This window comes from Amblyomma americanum, chromosome 5 (assembly GCF_052857255.1).
Source record: "Amblyomma americanum isolate KBUSLIRL-KWMA chromosome 5, ASM5285725v1, whole genome shotgun sequence".
Lineage (NCBI taxonomy): Eukaryota > Metazoa > Arthropoda > Arachnida > Ixodida > Ixodidae > Amblyomma > Amblyomma americanum.
In genome coordinates, this window is record NC_135501.1 from 50,388,053 (window position 1) to 50,404,011 (window position 15,959).

The following is a 15,959-nucleotide window of genomic DNA, read 5'->3' on the forward strand; positions in this document are numbered from 1 at the left end:
AAATCAAGACAAGAGTAAAATTTTATGAGTCATAGCTAGGTGGCTTGAGACACTGCCCAATTTAAAGGATTTGGCCTTATCCATCCATGCTATGAAGGCAATTGTTTTGGTGTGTCGTGGTTGTTAACGATGAGCATTTAACAAAGGCTTCTGAGTGGATCAGGTAAGTACTCCATCCAAATGTAGTATAAAACAAAGCTAACCGCCAAATGCCTCTGTGGGAAACGTGAGCCCGAACAAACGAGCGGCCTAACATATCTCAGTCAAAAAAAAAAAAGAAATGGGTCCAATTGGCATACCATTTGGTCCCAGTTGGACCCAATAGGTCAGCAATTGGGCTCATGAATCCACTTGGATATTCCATTTGGTTTTCCTAGTTCCAAATGGGCATTCCAATTGGTTCTGCATTTCCTATTGGATTACCGAACTGGTTTGTGAGGTTTCAATTGGTTTCGGCACTCCCAGTTGAATCGCCCAATTGTAATCCAGAAAACCAAATGGAAGCTCTAGTTGGTTCCAACTGGGCGATAAAATCTAAGCGTAAGTCAATGATGTTCTTCGGTGATATATACGAGCTGTCTATAAAACAGAACACTAATCTAATGACGTTTTTGTAAAAGAGATATTAGCAGCTTAATCTTCTAAATTGTTTTCATCATTTCCACCATCACCACGAGCATTCTTAAATAAGATATATCTTTGCTTAAATTGTCAACCGCCATTGGCCCCAGCAATAGGGTCTCAGGATTGGGGTATATAAGTGACTGCAAAACTGTGTTCTGCAGACGTATGTTGAGAACTTATGTTGGTATAGTGTTTGCGTAGTGTTCCTGTGTGTCACGCATGATTATTGGTCTCGCTTGATTTTCATAAAAGAATGTCATTATAATTTCAATTTCCTTGCAGAAATGCTGTCAGAAGTCTGTCATAAAAAAAAGCCACTTAACTGGTTCCAAATGAAATTATATGCTTTTTTTTTTGGCTGGCCAGTTCAAACCATTTCAGTATACTAGGTATATGCCATTTGAGTTCGATTAGAGGGCCATTTGGACAAGTTGGGTGACCAACTATTTCTAACTAGAAGCACCAGTTGGTCGTTGGTCTCAATTGGTCGAAGCCCAACGGGCAGCAAAAACGCAATTGGTTTTCGACGAACCGGTTTCAAATGGAAATTTTCCAATTAGACCCAGTGCTTTTTTCGGACTGGGTAAAGCCGAGTTAATTTGTTTTTTTATTTTCTGTGGGCAACGTAACGCTCAGTATATTTTGAAAATATTCTGACGTCCAAAAATTACCATGATGCTTCACATGCAGGGTTGAAACTGGTTATGAGAAAAAAATTGGCTGGGGTTCAACCCGGCTGGACCTAGTTTATGGAGCGGAACCTTGATTAAGCACGTCGGACACGGTTTGCTATGGTTTAATGTTTCCTCGCTCTATCCTTTGCCAATGTGCCGTCGTCGTTCTTGATCATAAGGATCATCAGATCCAATCAGCCGTCTACGATACACAGCAGAAGCACTGGTTCCAGCACACGACTCCTCCCTGGCTATCTGCGAACACCAAACAACGCTTCACGCTTTTTATTATCATGTCAGATTAACGGCGAGTCACGTGGTTGAGTGCAACTGCAAGGTGAGCGTTGAATCATGTTGCTCAGTGCAATTGCAAAAGCAAGCAAATGCTGTCGGCTCCGCACGCCGCAGCGAGTCACATGGTATGGCGTCACAGATACACCCCGCTCCGCCGCTTAAGGTCATTCTTTGGAGCGACATGACCTTCAGGTTTTGCATGGAAGGAATAGAGCTTCCGCTCTAAAAAAGCACAGAACGATCGCCAGTACATGTCTAACTCGGGATTCACTGAGAGGTAGCTGTTTGTAATGGTTAATATCAGTTTCTTTATACTACCTAGAGGGAAAGATGTTGCTGCCGTATATGCGAGCTAAGCACTTCATCCACCACGGGAATGCTGGGAAGGAAAGGGTTCTTATGTGGCTTGACTTGCGTTGGGCCAAAAACATGGATTCTGCTTTTGAATCGGCAGCTGCGCAGTGATGCTCTCCTCTGCATGCAGATGAAATGTAACCCGTTAGGCTGGTGTGGACACTGTCACAGCCCTTCTGCGTGTCATATTGTTGCGAAATCCACATTTCATATGCCCAAAAATAGCCAAACCAAGTAAGAAACCTTGTCTTCCTGGCATTCCTGCACCTCTCCGTGGTGGACAAAGTGCAGTGCCGCCAGCTTTTCCTCTAGGTACATTGACACACTCTATGGTTAATATATTATTTTAATGCGTGAGCACTAGAACAGCCGTGTGAACAAAATCCGGTGTCTGTCTGTCAATGTAGAGCGAGTGAAGTGAGGAGGGGGTTCCACGACATCACGATGGAGGAAGCGCAAAGTGCACAGCTAGGTGTGCCATGGCTGCAGGGGAGCAGAGTTCAAAAACCGCCAAGGGATTGTAAAAATTGCAATTTCAACTTAAACTAAAATTGGAATGGTAATTGAAAAAATGGAATTGCACTTAAAAGTCTAACAGAATTGGAAGAACCGGTTTGGCAGCCAAAGAATTGAAAAACATGCAAAGAAATAATTTGTCAAAGCAAACTTGAGCCGCCACTGCTGTAAATGAATTCAAGTCATGAACACAAATCGCTCACGACATCAGAACCCACATGTTGATGCATTTCCCTCCATATTTGTCTCTTTTGGCACAGTACATGCAACACCTATATTCCTGATGCCACTGTGTGATCCACTGAGCGTGGTGCGCTGCCATGGCACATTGCAGTCACTTCAATAAAACTTGGTGCTGGTTTAGTTGGTGACTCGTTCTTTGAAAGTGAAGGTAGCACTATAACGAAGACCACAGTGCGAAAGGACGACAGTCACTACGTGCGTACCAAACAGTCTGGTGGTGTCACGCCTATGACGCTGCACAGCCGAGACATATACCTTCAGCAGCAATTGCTGTAAAAAAGAAATGTGCAGCAGTAACTGTTTCACTTTTGATGGACACGTACCTCAACTGCGCCATTAGGAAAGACTGAAGAAGGAACTGAGAGAACTGCTGTAGTGGAACAAGACTGAACTCAAAACCTGCACAGATAGAAGTGGTAAGGTGAGCAAGTCACATTCTGACCAGTGTGGTGCTATACGTCCAGTGGAAAAAATGGCCTCCTTCATTATTTTGTTTCAAAGAGGACCAATGCATCATTTATCTACATAATTATTATAGACTATTCTATACCGATCTATGCTCATGGTGCGTCAGTGCTGATGAAAAGGAAGGGATGCTTTTTTTTTCTGTATTCAGAGTGGGAAAAACTGCCTTAATGGCGGTTTTTTAGGGAGCAAAGGAAGCCAACGTAAATTTACCAAAATTGCACTCACAAATTAGCAGATGATGATGAATAGCAGCAGGACAGGACATCCTCAGTGGCCAAGGACTGAAGTCGGCACATGCAGCTTCACATGGCCCCCCTGTCTGTGTAAGTCAGTAGGTTTTGTAAAGGAAGACTCCGATACCCTACCTAGTACATGCGTCCCTAGCAAAAATTCAAACACAAGTAGTTATTCAATCAATTTATTTTTGCATACAAAGTACAGCCAAAAAAAGTGTCTGCAAAAAAAGCCACTTCTATGTGGCTTTACTGAGGCATATGCCTGCATTTGCTGTAATGTCACCTATTAGTCTGGTATGAGTTTAAGCAACATACACACAATTTGTTGCAAAATAGGATCAAGTCCTTAACAATTATTGCTGTCATGAATTAACACAACTCCACAGGCAAACCTGCTTAGTTATGTCTATTCATATTTATTAGCTTTGCTACAACAGCTCACCATGGCTACACTGTTAGGGGGCTACATAAGCCCACCCAGTAACTATGAATATCCACAGGCTGTCCACAAAGGGGACCACTGTCTGGTCCCCTTTGTGGACAGCCTGTGGATATTCAAGGCACTATTAGATGAAGGTATCAGTTTGTGGATATGAGTGTTTTAGCACAGCTGTACAGTCACAAAGCCAATACAGTAACGTGTTGCAGCTGTTTCCATGCTCGTGATGATGATACATTTTTATACCGCAAGGGCAGCTTTGGCCAAAGAGTGCCATGGTGCAAAAGTGGAGTGGAAGGCCCATTTCCCAAGGATATCACCATAGCTAAGCCAAGACCCAGGCCCACCAAAAGCTTGTACCCGCTGTATCATCGGTGGGCACTCGACGGCACTGCGTTGGCTTGCTTAACTGAGCGGCATATTCTATATGGTTGTAGTTATCACATTTACCGTACGACGGTGTTAAAATTCTCCATCACTTTCTGGATGTTCTGAACATCTTGGGAATGCCCGTAACAGCTTAGCAAATGCGGGATGATTCGAGTACATAGGTTTAGACAGTGCATATTTTTGCCCTTTAGATGCTTAGGCATAAAGTGCTTTTTCCCAATTTAACTGTCCAAAATGGTGCCTTGGCAGTGCTTGTCTCCATCAACTATGTATGAAGGCTTTTGCCTTTGCAATCAGTAGATGAGCTTTATGTGCCAATGGCGACGGGTCTTCTCAGATGAAACCTATCAGCAACGCCCATCCTGCTAGACTGCTGTATGAACCATGCTTGCTTTCCCCTTGTCTTGTCTTCTATGTGCCCCTATAGGAGGTATTCTCGTGACTACAGACACCATTTTGTTGTCCAGGGCGCTGGCCGGAACAGGAGGCGATAATCTCGTTAGATGCGCGCGGCCTTTCGCAGTGCTTCACAGACAACAAAATGACGGTTGCTGTGACGCCGGTGAATACTCCCTGTATCCTGCAACACTTCGGCAGGAGGGATGCCCTCTTATTGGCACAATCTTACAAAATTAACCATCTGTCTGCATTCATACCTCCTGAGCAGATGCAGCTCCTTTTCACTTCCTACTTGTAGGTATTTATTTGTTCCAAAATTATAGAAAGTGCACTGATGAATGGGCATACTGCAGAATTTAGGCATTGTGCGTAAATATATAAGGTACGCCTTGGTAATCAGTTTTGCACGTGGGATATGTTGAATACCCACAAACCGATGGCGAAAATGAACAGTCCACCGCTCGAAAGCTAGCAACTACAGTCGCATCAGCTCTGTTTAATCTCTTTGTATGCTAGAAGCATCGTAAATAAACGTCTGTGTGGTTTCTGAAACCTGGTTACACTACACGATTCACGACGACAAAATAGTGCCGTCCATTTATCGTGTGTATAGACGAGATACGGGCTTTCGCGATGGTGGCCTTACAGTAGTTGTAAAAAGTGCTGTTGATGTTATGGCCACCGATCAAATCACTGATCATGAGGATTTGTTTCTCAAAGTTGCTCATTGGGGATTTTCATATGTTTTGTGCTCCGTTTACCAAATCCCAGAAGCTGGTGCCCCATATATGCATATAGGCTGTACGATTTTCTATTGAAGCTGCATAGAAAAAAATGCAATCATTACAGGTGTCTTTAATCTCCCTGCTATCAGCTCGATCCAACCGAATTATGGCCACTCTGCTTCTTGCAATACGGTTTTAGACAATGCTAACGCTAACCCTGCTACAAGGTGTGAAAGATTGTGCCCATGGAGATAATATACTAGACCTCTTAGCTATCAGTGATGTTTTTACTGAGGAAATGACACAGGCTAAACCAGGAATTTCTGACGACAAACCAATTTCCTTCTGTTCGAAAGCGTCTGGTGATAAGGGAGATAAATATTCTCCTAACAATGCAGTTAGGAACTTCAGTTGGCCATATGATACTGCCATGATTGATTGCTTAGATACGCAGCTCCGTATTATTAATGATGTTGATTTTTCTTGGCAGCAGTTTCGGGATGCTGCTAAGTTCTGTATAGAAAATTTAGTCCCATCAAGAAAAGTTCGAAAGCAACGACTGAATCCTTGGATTATGAGAGATGTTATTCACACTAAATGTAAAATCAAGAGACTTAGAAAAAAGCACAAAACAAGGACACCACAGTTCACAGAACTAAAGCGCGATTTGCTATCCAAAATAAAACTTGCTAGAAATAAATACTTTAGCCACAGTCTTGCAGACTTTATCTCAAGCGATCCACAAAAATGTTGGTTGCATTTAGCTCAAACTAAACAAGTTAATGATATAATTATATCAAACGCACATAGCATCGCAGAGAAATTCAATATTTACTTTCAGAGTGTTTTCTCGCAACTTGTAGACTTTGAACCCAGTGACAGGAACGCAGCCTCAATAGATGATCTGTTCTGGTAATTACCAGGGAAAGAGTTTTGGCAATGCTCTTAAAGCTCGAGACAAAAATATCTACCGGACCAGATGATATACCAAATGACTTTTTGAGACGTTATGCCGAGTATATAGCTGAATTCCTCAAAGATTTCTTTTCATTATACCCTTAGACTGGAGGAAAGCACGCGTTATACCACTTCACAAAAAACGTGTGACCGTTAACTAGTATCCAACTACAGTCCAGTGTCAATTTCGAGTACCTCTTGCAAACTTTTAGAACATGTTGTTGCAGGGTTTATTTACGGCTTCCTCAGAGATCGCAATGCCTTATCTGAGCACCAACATGGTTTTAGAAAAAGTGTCTGCACGGTAACACAATTCTTGTCACTACAGTACATAAATTTTCACAAATACTGTATATGTCTGAGCAAGTAGATGTTTTGTCTTTAGATTATCACAAGGCTTTTGTCAAGGTACCCCAGGGAAAGAGTTAGTTCAGAAATTAGAGTATATAGGGCTTCCTTTTAGTATTAATAGAGAAATAGAGAACAGTTTGTTGTGGTCGGAAATTATAATTATAGTAGTGTGGGGCCGTTATACTAAGAAAGATATCAGTGAATTAGAGCTAGTTCAAAGAAAGGCGATCAGATATATGTTTGCGAAATATAAAAGGCTTGATTCACCAACTCAGTTAATGCTAAAATATGGTGCCAAAACATTACAAGTAAGAATAAAAATCAACCGCCTTGCATTTCTCCACAACATCCTTTCAGGCAACGTTAATATCCAACTACCAAGTAATGCGAGGGCAACCGGTACCAGAAGAACTCGACATACTCGCCAGTATTCATTAGACCCCATTTTTGCCAACACAAGAGCTCATAAATACAGTTTCAGACTGGAATTTTCTCCCCATTGAGGTTTGAGTCAAACGCTTCCATGGGAATGTTGGAACATCGTTTTAGCCACTTGCAGACTGAAAGAGCTGTCTGTTTTCAATATTTTATAGCTACCGTTTCTTACTTCTTTGCTTTAATGTCTGTATTGTATTGCAATGTCTCTTCTGCATGGGCCAATATGCTGGCTTGCAGTATCACTAAATAAAAAATTAGTGCATCACTGAATTCCACCTGGGCTGGTTCTCGTAAACTCTAAGGGCAGAAATAATGCACTTCTTTCGTAACATGCAGCACATTTAGTGGTAGGCAGACAGGACACAGGTGTGAGATGACACTACACATTAAAGGAAAAAAAATCATGCCCATCTAATTTTTTAGCAATGCTTGTGTACATCTGGACACACTTGTTATATGCAAAATATATGACCTGAAGTGCCACAGGACTGAACAATGCAGCATTTCGATGGAGGCAAAATGCAAAAAAAAATTCCCATGGGCTGCAATGCCAGGGCATGTTAAAGTAACCCCCAGATGGTCCAAATTGATCCAGGGCCCACCAATAGTGTCTCTCGTAACCCACGTAAAGCTATGGGAAGTTAAAACTAAGATACAGATGCTACAGGACCACACCTGCTACAATTAGTTGTTGACTGCACTGAATACATGCAAAATTCCCATTTAGTCATTTTTATTTGTAGGTCCTTCATTGCATTACATGTTGTAAGAGAATATTGCAATGAAATATAATAGACAACACAATGGAAATGAAATGAGCACTGATCAAGTAGACATGTTAAGTGACATATAAGGCAAGACCACTGTGGATTTCTAGTATACAATGCAAAAAAGTAAGCCAGAAACAAAACGCTTATACAGCAGACTAAGACGAAACGTATTAAAAAGTAAGGCAACAGAACAGAAAAATGAAAAGCTACTCACAAAAACAGGACAGCACATCAAGAGCACACAAAAAGAAAGCAGAGAAGTTAATTTTTCTGAAATGAACGGCTGTGCAAATCAGGACACAGACAAGAAAGAGACACCACATGCGCACACTACCAACTGTTTATTCCAAGGAAAAGAATAAACAGTTAACCCAGACTGGCTCGCCAAAAAGGAACTGGGTGCTCTAAGACTTCTTTCTTCGCAAACCACAGAATTTTTGAGGCAACGTTACCTCACTGTTCTCCCGCGGAAGCCTGAAAAGAAGAAGGTGAAGCCTAGGAGCCTGGTCGTCCTTGGGAATGCCTCCGTTCCAGAAGAACTTGCCGCTAGTCTAGCGAAAGGGCCGAAGTACAGTGTTCCGCCGAGAATCCCTGCCTCCGAGCTCCTCTCCCTAAACAGGAAGTTGGCAGATAAAGCCGGTGAGGACCGGGAAAGATGCCTTTTGGATGGTGTTGACGGAATGTTGAGGATATCCCGGAAAAAGGACCTTTACTCGAAGGAGAGCACGCAACATAATGTGTCGTTCTTCAAGGATAATGACCTAAGACTTCTTCAAGCAGACAAAGAAGGCGGTTTTGCGGTGGTTCCAGCTAGCCTTTTCAAAGAAAAGGCGACGCAGGCCATATTGAAGAACTTTGTTCAGTGAAGAACAGTGCCTGTAGAGTGAAAACGAAAGCCATCTCGTTGTGCAATGAGCTGCAGCTTTGCAGGCTGGCCAAGGGAATCAGCGATTGCAAGAAAGGGTCTCTTGATGTGTTTTTTTACGGTGAAAACCCTTAAGCCAGACATGCCATTCAGATCCATTGTTAGTGAGAGGGACTCTTGGCAGCAAAAGGTGAGCCAGTTTCTTCTGAAGCATTTGAAAGGACTGGAAGTGGACGATTCCTTCACCACCGAGAATTCTACAGATGTGACAGCTTTTTTAAAAGACCAGTCTTCTATTGGATACTTGTTTTCTGTGGACGTTGAAGATTTATTCTATTCAGTTCCGCATAGCGACCTTTTCAAATCCGTACGAGTGTATTGAGTATAATGGGGCCATTGCATTTCAGAACTCAGTTCGACTTAGTGTCGACAACTTTTTATCACTACTAGAATTTTACCTTAGGTCTATGTTTCTTTCCTTTGAAACAGAAATGTACTTGCAGAGAAGAGGCATCTGCATCGGCTCCTGTGTTGCACCGGCGTTGTGTAATCGGCGCGACATCTTTGACTTCGATGACCGCCCTTTGGCTCGAACATCTGTGGTCACGCATCGCATCAACACCGGTGACGCAGCTCCTATTCACAGACGACCCTACAGAGTGTCCAGTACAGAACGCACCATCATACAGCAAGAGGTGGACAAGATGCTCAGTAAAGACATCATAGAGCCCTCGTCGAGCCCTTGGGCCTCACCAGTTGTGCTGGTTAAAAAGAAGGACGGCAGCTGGCGCTTTTGCGTTGATTACCGGCACCTAAACAACATAACAAAAAAAGACGTCTATCCACTCCCAAGAATAGACGATGCTTTGGACTGCCTTCACGGAGCCAAATTTTTCTCTTCAATTGACCTTCGGTCCGGGTATTGGCAAATCTCTGTTGATGACAATGACCGCGAAAAGACGGCATTCGTCACACCGGACGGCTTATATCAGTTTAAAGTTATGCCATTCGGTCTCTGTAATGCGCCAGCTACCTTCGAAAGAATGATGGACTCCTTGCTTCGCGGCTTTAAATGGTCCACATGTCTATGTTACCTCGACGATGTTGTGGTTTTTTCGCCCACGTTTACCCCGCACCTCGAAAGACTGGCGAGCATTCTTTCTGTCTTCCGTCGAGCCGGGCTACAGCTCAATTCGTCGAAATGTCAATTCGGTCGCCGCCAACTCACCATTCTCGGACATCTAGTCGACGCTTCTGGTGTCCGCCCGGATCCTGTTAAAGTTAAAGCCATCAAGGACTTCCCTATTCCCCAGTCGTCTACGGATGTGCGCAGCTTCGTCGGCCTCTGCTCGTACTTCCGCCGTTTCATCAAAAATTTTGCCGGCACCGCTCGCCCCCTGACCGACCTTCTAAAGAAAGACACCCCTTTTACCTGGGGCCCTGCCCAAGAGGAGGCCTTTTCTTCGGTAGTCGACTTACTCACCTCCCCACCTATTCTGGCCCATTTTGATCCGTCGGCTCCGACTGAAGTTCGCACAGACGCCTGCGGTTATGGGATTGGCGCCGTGCTAGCCCAACGTCACCAAGGGCAAGAACGCGTTATTGCATATGCCAGCCGCCTCCTTTCTACAGCTGAGCGAAATTACTCAATTACAGAGCGCGAGTGTCTAGCTCTTGTTTGGGCCGTAGCTAAGTTCCGACCGTACCTGTTTGGCCGTCCATTCTCCGTAGTGACCGATCACCACGCCCTTTGTTGGCTGTCTTCACTGAAAGACCCCACAGGCCGGCTCGGACGTTGGACGTTGCGCCTCCAAGAGTATTCTTACACTGTTCATTACAAGTCAGGGCGTCTCCATCAAGACGCCGACTGCCTGTCTCGGCACCCTGTAGAGCCGCCTGATCCTGGAGACAACGACCTCGGCCCGTGCCTCTTCGCTATCTCCGATCTGGTTAACATCGCGGACGAGCAGCGACAAGACTCTTCCTTGCGTATTCTCATTGATCGCCTCAACTGTGCCAGCCGAGATCCTTCATTGCAACTGTTCGTCATTCAGGATGGCGTCCTATACCGCCGCAACCTTCGTCCTGACGGACCTCCGCTCCTGCTAGTCGTTCCCCAGCGTCTCCGTTCATCTGTCCTAGCGGAACTACACGACCTACCGACCGCAGGCCACCTCGGCGTCTCTCGCACATACGATCGGGTCCGACGCCGCTTCTTTTGGCCTGGTCTGTACCGCTCTGTTCGGCGTTACGTTGCCTCCTGCGACCTCTGTCAACGCAGGAAGAGACCATCAACGTTGCCTGCTGGCCTTCTACAGCCTATTGACGTACCTCTCGAACCATTCTACCGTGTTGGACTCGACCTTCTCGGACCTTTCCCGACGTCCTGCTCCGGCAACCGTTGGATTGCTGTCGCGACCGACTATGCGACCCGGTACGCTATCACGCGTGCGTTACCAACAAGTTGCGCAACCGATGTCGCCGACTTCCTCTTGCAGAACGTAATCCTCCACCACGGCGCTCCACACCAATTGCTGACGGACCGCGGCCGCTACTTTTTGTCCCGAGTAGTTGACGATATCCTCCGGTCCTGTGGCACGCAGCATAAGCTCACTACAGCTTACCATCCCCAGACGAACGGGCTTACCGAGCGCCTCAACAGGACTCTGACCGATATGCTATCCATGTATGTCTCGCCCGACCACCGCGATTGGGACGTTGCCTTGCCTTATGTAACATTTGCTTATAATTCGTCGCGGCATGATACCACCGGCTATTCTCCTTTCTACCTTCTGTTTGGTCGGCATCCTGTGCTGCCATTGGATACATTACTACCGAGTTCTACTGCCTCGACCACAGAGTATGCACGTGACGCCATCTCCCGAGCAACTATGGCCCGTGAAATCGCCCGAGACCGGCTCACCGCATCTCAGACCTACCAGAAGTCAGTTTACGACCGCCGGCATCGCCCAGTACACTATCCGCCGGGCTCACTCGTCCTCCTTTGGTCTCCTTCTCGCCATGTCGGTCTCTCTGAGAAACTTCTACGTCAGTACAGTGGCCCTTATCGAGTTCTCCGTCAGGTGACCGACGTGACCTACGAGATTACACCTCTTCATGCTCCGACGTCGTCCACTAGCCCTTTGACTGACGTCGTTCATGTAGTCTGTCTCAAACCGTACCACACGCCTGCTACATCATCCACTTAGCACCGGGACGGTGCTTTTGCCGCCGGGAGTTATGCTACGGTTGTGCTTGTGCTTGGAACGCTCGTGCTTGATGCGCTCGCGCTTGGAACGCGAAGAGGACGAAGTGCGTTTCTGCTGCTGGGCTTCGCGTGCCCGGTTGTTCGGCTGCGTGGCTGTAAGCTGTTTCCCTGTAAATATATTTTTCCCTTTTGGTGTGCACATCTTCAAGTTACATTATTTTTATCAACTAATGACCGTGCTTTAGCTTCTTCCCTTGACAGTGGCCCAGTCCTGCGAATTTTTAGATATGTGGACGACTTCTTGGTGATACTACAAACTACTAACTCTGCATTGACGCTCCCCAGCACAGTGGAAAGAATCCTTTCCGCTTTTAGACAACAAGAAAAAGGACTGGCTTTTACTCACGAACTACCAGACAACAACAGCTTGCAGTTTTTAGATATTAATATCAAGTTTTCAGGTGGGCGAGTGTGTTGGATGTATTCCCCCCGAGCAAAAAAGGAACTGCTTCCGTACGTATCAGCGCACTCAAAGACAGTTAAAAGGGCTATCGCGTCTCTTTACCTCGAGTCTGCATTGCTTAAGTCCTGTGCTCACATGGCTGAAGCTAGCTTCAACCATCAGACAGAAAGGCTTCAAATGGCTGGCTTCCCGTGTTCTGTCGTTTGCAGCGTAGCAGAGACCCTCCTTCAAAAAATGAAAGGCAAGAAGAAAAAAATCCCTTGCTAAGCCGGAATCAAGAAGACCACGAGTGGTCCCCCATATACAGCGAGTGGCGTGCAGTTTGAAGGTTGCTGGCCGGTTCGATGTTCCTGTCGTTTTCTCCGCGCCCAAAAAGCTGAGCGGGCTATGCTCGCGGATCCGCCTGAAGAAGAAAGCCCTGTGCGAAAACAGGCACTGACGTGTGGAAGGGTCTATATAGGCCAGACAGGTCGCTGCAATAATGACAGGGCACGGGAGCATGAGAAAACGTTAGAAAGTGGAGGCGGGTCAAATTTGCCTCCCCATTGTAGAGACTGCAAGTGTGAGCCGGTGCTTAACGGCATAAGGATTCTGGCCAGGAGTCGCGATCAGGTGGCGCGTGAAATACTTGAGGCCTTTATGATAAAAAAGAAAGGAAGCACATGTGTCAGCGATGCCTCGGTATTCCTCCGTAGACATTTTCCTTCCTAGAATGTTTTTTGTGACGTCATGTTCTGTGCTACTTTTCAGCCTAGCATTTCTAGCGGCCGTCTGCTGTTTGTTTAGGTGGGTTGTTAATTTTTTTTGGTTTTATCTTTCTTTTTCTGACTGCTTTTGCTTCATATGTTTGACTCTGCTTTTGTTACGATTGTTATTGGTTTTTTACTTTTATATTGTTTTTGGTTTCTGACTTCTTTTGCTTCTCCTGTATGACTCTGCTGTTGCTACGATTGCTTGACACTGCTTTTGCTAAGAGATGGCCCTTTTCAATTCCTTTGATCTATTAGTCTAATCTGCAGTATATAGTCTGTTAACCTGATGTAGCGGCTTTCATACCACGTGCTGGGTTCGAAGTGATAATGGGATGAGTATCATGCTTGAGCTTGAGCGCAACTGTTTAAATATGCCACTTTTCCTTAGAATAAACAGTTGGTAGTGTGCGCATGTGGTGTCTCTTTCTTGTCTGTCCTGATTTGCGCAGCCGTTCATTTCATCATGCAACAACTCGCCCCTCAGGCCGTTATTCTTTAATTTTCCGGCTATATCAACCACACAGTTTTCGAAAAAAAAAAACAACAAACTTGTTCGCTTCTTGAATATGATTCCAGAAATGCTGCCCCTTTGTCGAACACGGAAACAGAGCGGCTACTGACACAAGCTGCCTTTCTAGAATCGAGTTTTCAAAAGGGTATGGCAATCACTGGGCAAATCTCTGGGCAAATATCTTTAGCAATGAGGCAAGAGCCGCCTCCTTAACCTGGTGAGTCACAGCCCAAGCCTGAAGTTCTTTGGCAAGGCTGTTGGCAGAACTGTTCGTTCTAGTTTGTCCTGCACGGTTCATCGAGTCTACCTCACTGCTACCACTGGTGCCTACAGAATCGGAAACAAGGGCACAGTCCCGATCGTAAGTCGGTGCCCTTGCATGTGGCACATGTCGTTTTGTTTCGCCAGGAGTGGTCGGCACCACGCCAGCTGGACCTTCGCTTGAGCCACTTCCGGACGGGGAATCCGTTTTCGCAACAGAGTGCTCGTAATTGACCATCAATTGCCATGGTCGCTGCATCAAAAAAGGCAGGCGGTCAGTTTGCAACAATGAAAAACAGAACCATGCATGCGCGAACAAGGCCACACAATTGTAGCTTACAATGAAAACGCCTTCCTTCACATCCGTTTCAGTCCACGACGCAAAGTTTTCACCGCCCGCAACACGGCCCGCAAGTACTGCAGGCCGCACAAACAACCTTGTAACACACAGTTGAGTACAGACGAACTAGACGGTGATCCAAATACTAGAAGGGTTCATACAGAATTTGTTCCGACACGTTTTATGACGTCCGCAGAACAACACAAAGCCAACAACGCTGCCGCGTTTTGAAACCTTTTTTCGCGCTTTCACCCTTTCTCCGTGTCTTTGTTTTCATTCCGGGTTGACATTTGTTCTGTTTTTCACATCGAGGCTGAATGTACTTTAATAACAAAGGTTTTAAATGTGCCTTTCTTGTCTGTTTTATATTCGTGTGCTTTGAAATTTTTCACACGAAAGTTAATCTAAAATTGAAGCAACTTGGAACCGAAACCGAAAGTAAACTTGACGTAAAATAAACGATAAAGTTTTTGAGCATGCACCAAAGAAATATTATTATGAATAAAATTATTGGATGAACATTTTGTTACTAATAAATATTTGTGAAAGATAAACGTTTATTCAAGGCAATCCAACCAGGATGCTTTTGGATTGGCTCGTGGGTGTCATGGCTCCTGTGGACAGCGCGTGAGCGTCTGGTCTGGTCTGGTAAAGAACTGTTCGGCGATGGCAAATCTGACAGAGAAAGATTTTGCGCCGCTAAGCGCGGCCTGTGTGCGAGCCCTGAACGACAAACTTTACGAGAAACGGAAGACAGCGGCGCTGGAGATCGAGAAGTGAGTCGCGACTGAGCAGAATACGGGATGCACGATGCGCTGGATATCGTACGCGGTGGTGGTAGACCGGTGGTTCGTGTTTGCTCACTTCGTATTCGATCTCTACATTACCAAAGACGGAGGACACGAAACCGCTGAAGGATAACTTAAGGGCAGTATTTAGTTCTGCCGCTGATCGTAAGAGCTGTCACTGCTTGATCGGACTTTTCCTGCGTACGTTTGCCAAGGCTTTCGGCCTTTAGAAAGTGCGAGTCTGCTCTTGATCTTGCGTCCTAGCGTGATTGCTTGCTGTCTGGGCCTTGAGTCCACGAAATCGAAGAGCAGTACCGTTTCACGATGGGGTGGCGAAAAATCGCTTAAAGGGCAAATCGGTGTCGTAACCTTGCTTTACGGGGCTTTGTTAGTGAGCGTTAACGATCTAGGTAGCCGGCCTTCGTTCCTGCTGGAGTACAAACTACAGAACTGGCCGTTATGCGGCTATCGAACTCTGCGATTTGCTTTCAAATCATTTCAAGCGGCGCGCTGTCAGCTTGCGCGGAGCTTTGATAGAAAAAGACAATTCAAAGGACTGTCGTCTTTCGCGCAGGGGCACAAACATCAGGAGGTGGTGCAGGAGGCATTTGGAGTAGCGTAAATTGCTCTGCTTTGCTCTATAGAGCACAGAAATGGTATGCTGCGGCGTCCTTGTCTGTGAGCCTTCTACGAGCGCTGAAGACGTACACTGTCATATCCTGTGGTCTCATTTTCGGCGCCTATTGGAAAGTTTACTGAACCCTCAAGCAACACTTCTAAAGTAAACAGGAAGCATTTCAAATGCTTTAAAAGTAATTCTTACAAGTTGGTGGCTTTTGCAGATAATGAGAGGATTCCTGTTCTTACGGCTCACTGAAATGCCATGTCCTGTT

At 45.4% G+C, this 15,959-nt stretch overlaps 1 protein-coding gene across 4 annotated transcripts in view; it reads left to right on the plus strand.

The window, feature by feature from the left end:
- The first annotated feature begins 14,872 nt into the window (after nt 1-14,872).
- Nucleotides 14,873-15,959, plus strand: part of LOC144132422 (protein VAC14 homolog) — a 109,760-nt gene continuing 108,673 nt past the window's right edge. For all 4 annotated transcript variants that reach the window (XM_077664826.1, XM_077664825.1, XM_077664828.1 and 1 more), the window contains exon 1: nt 14,873-15,054. In XM_077664826.1, the coding sequence (XP_077520952.1) occupies nt 14,945-15,054 (110 nt within the window). In that variant the 5' untranslated portion in view covers nt 14,873-14,944. The remainder of the gene's footprint in view (nt 15,055-15,959) is intronic.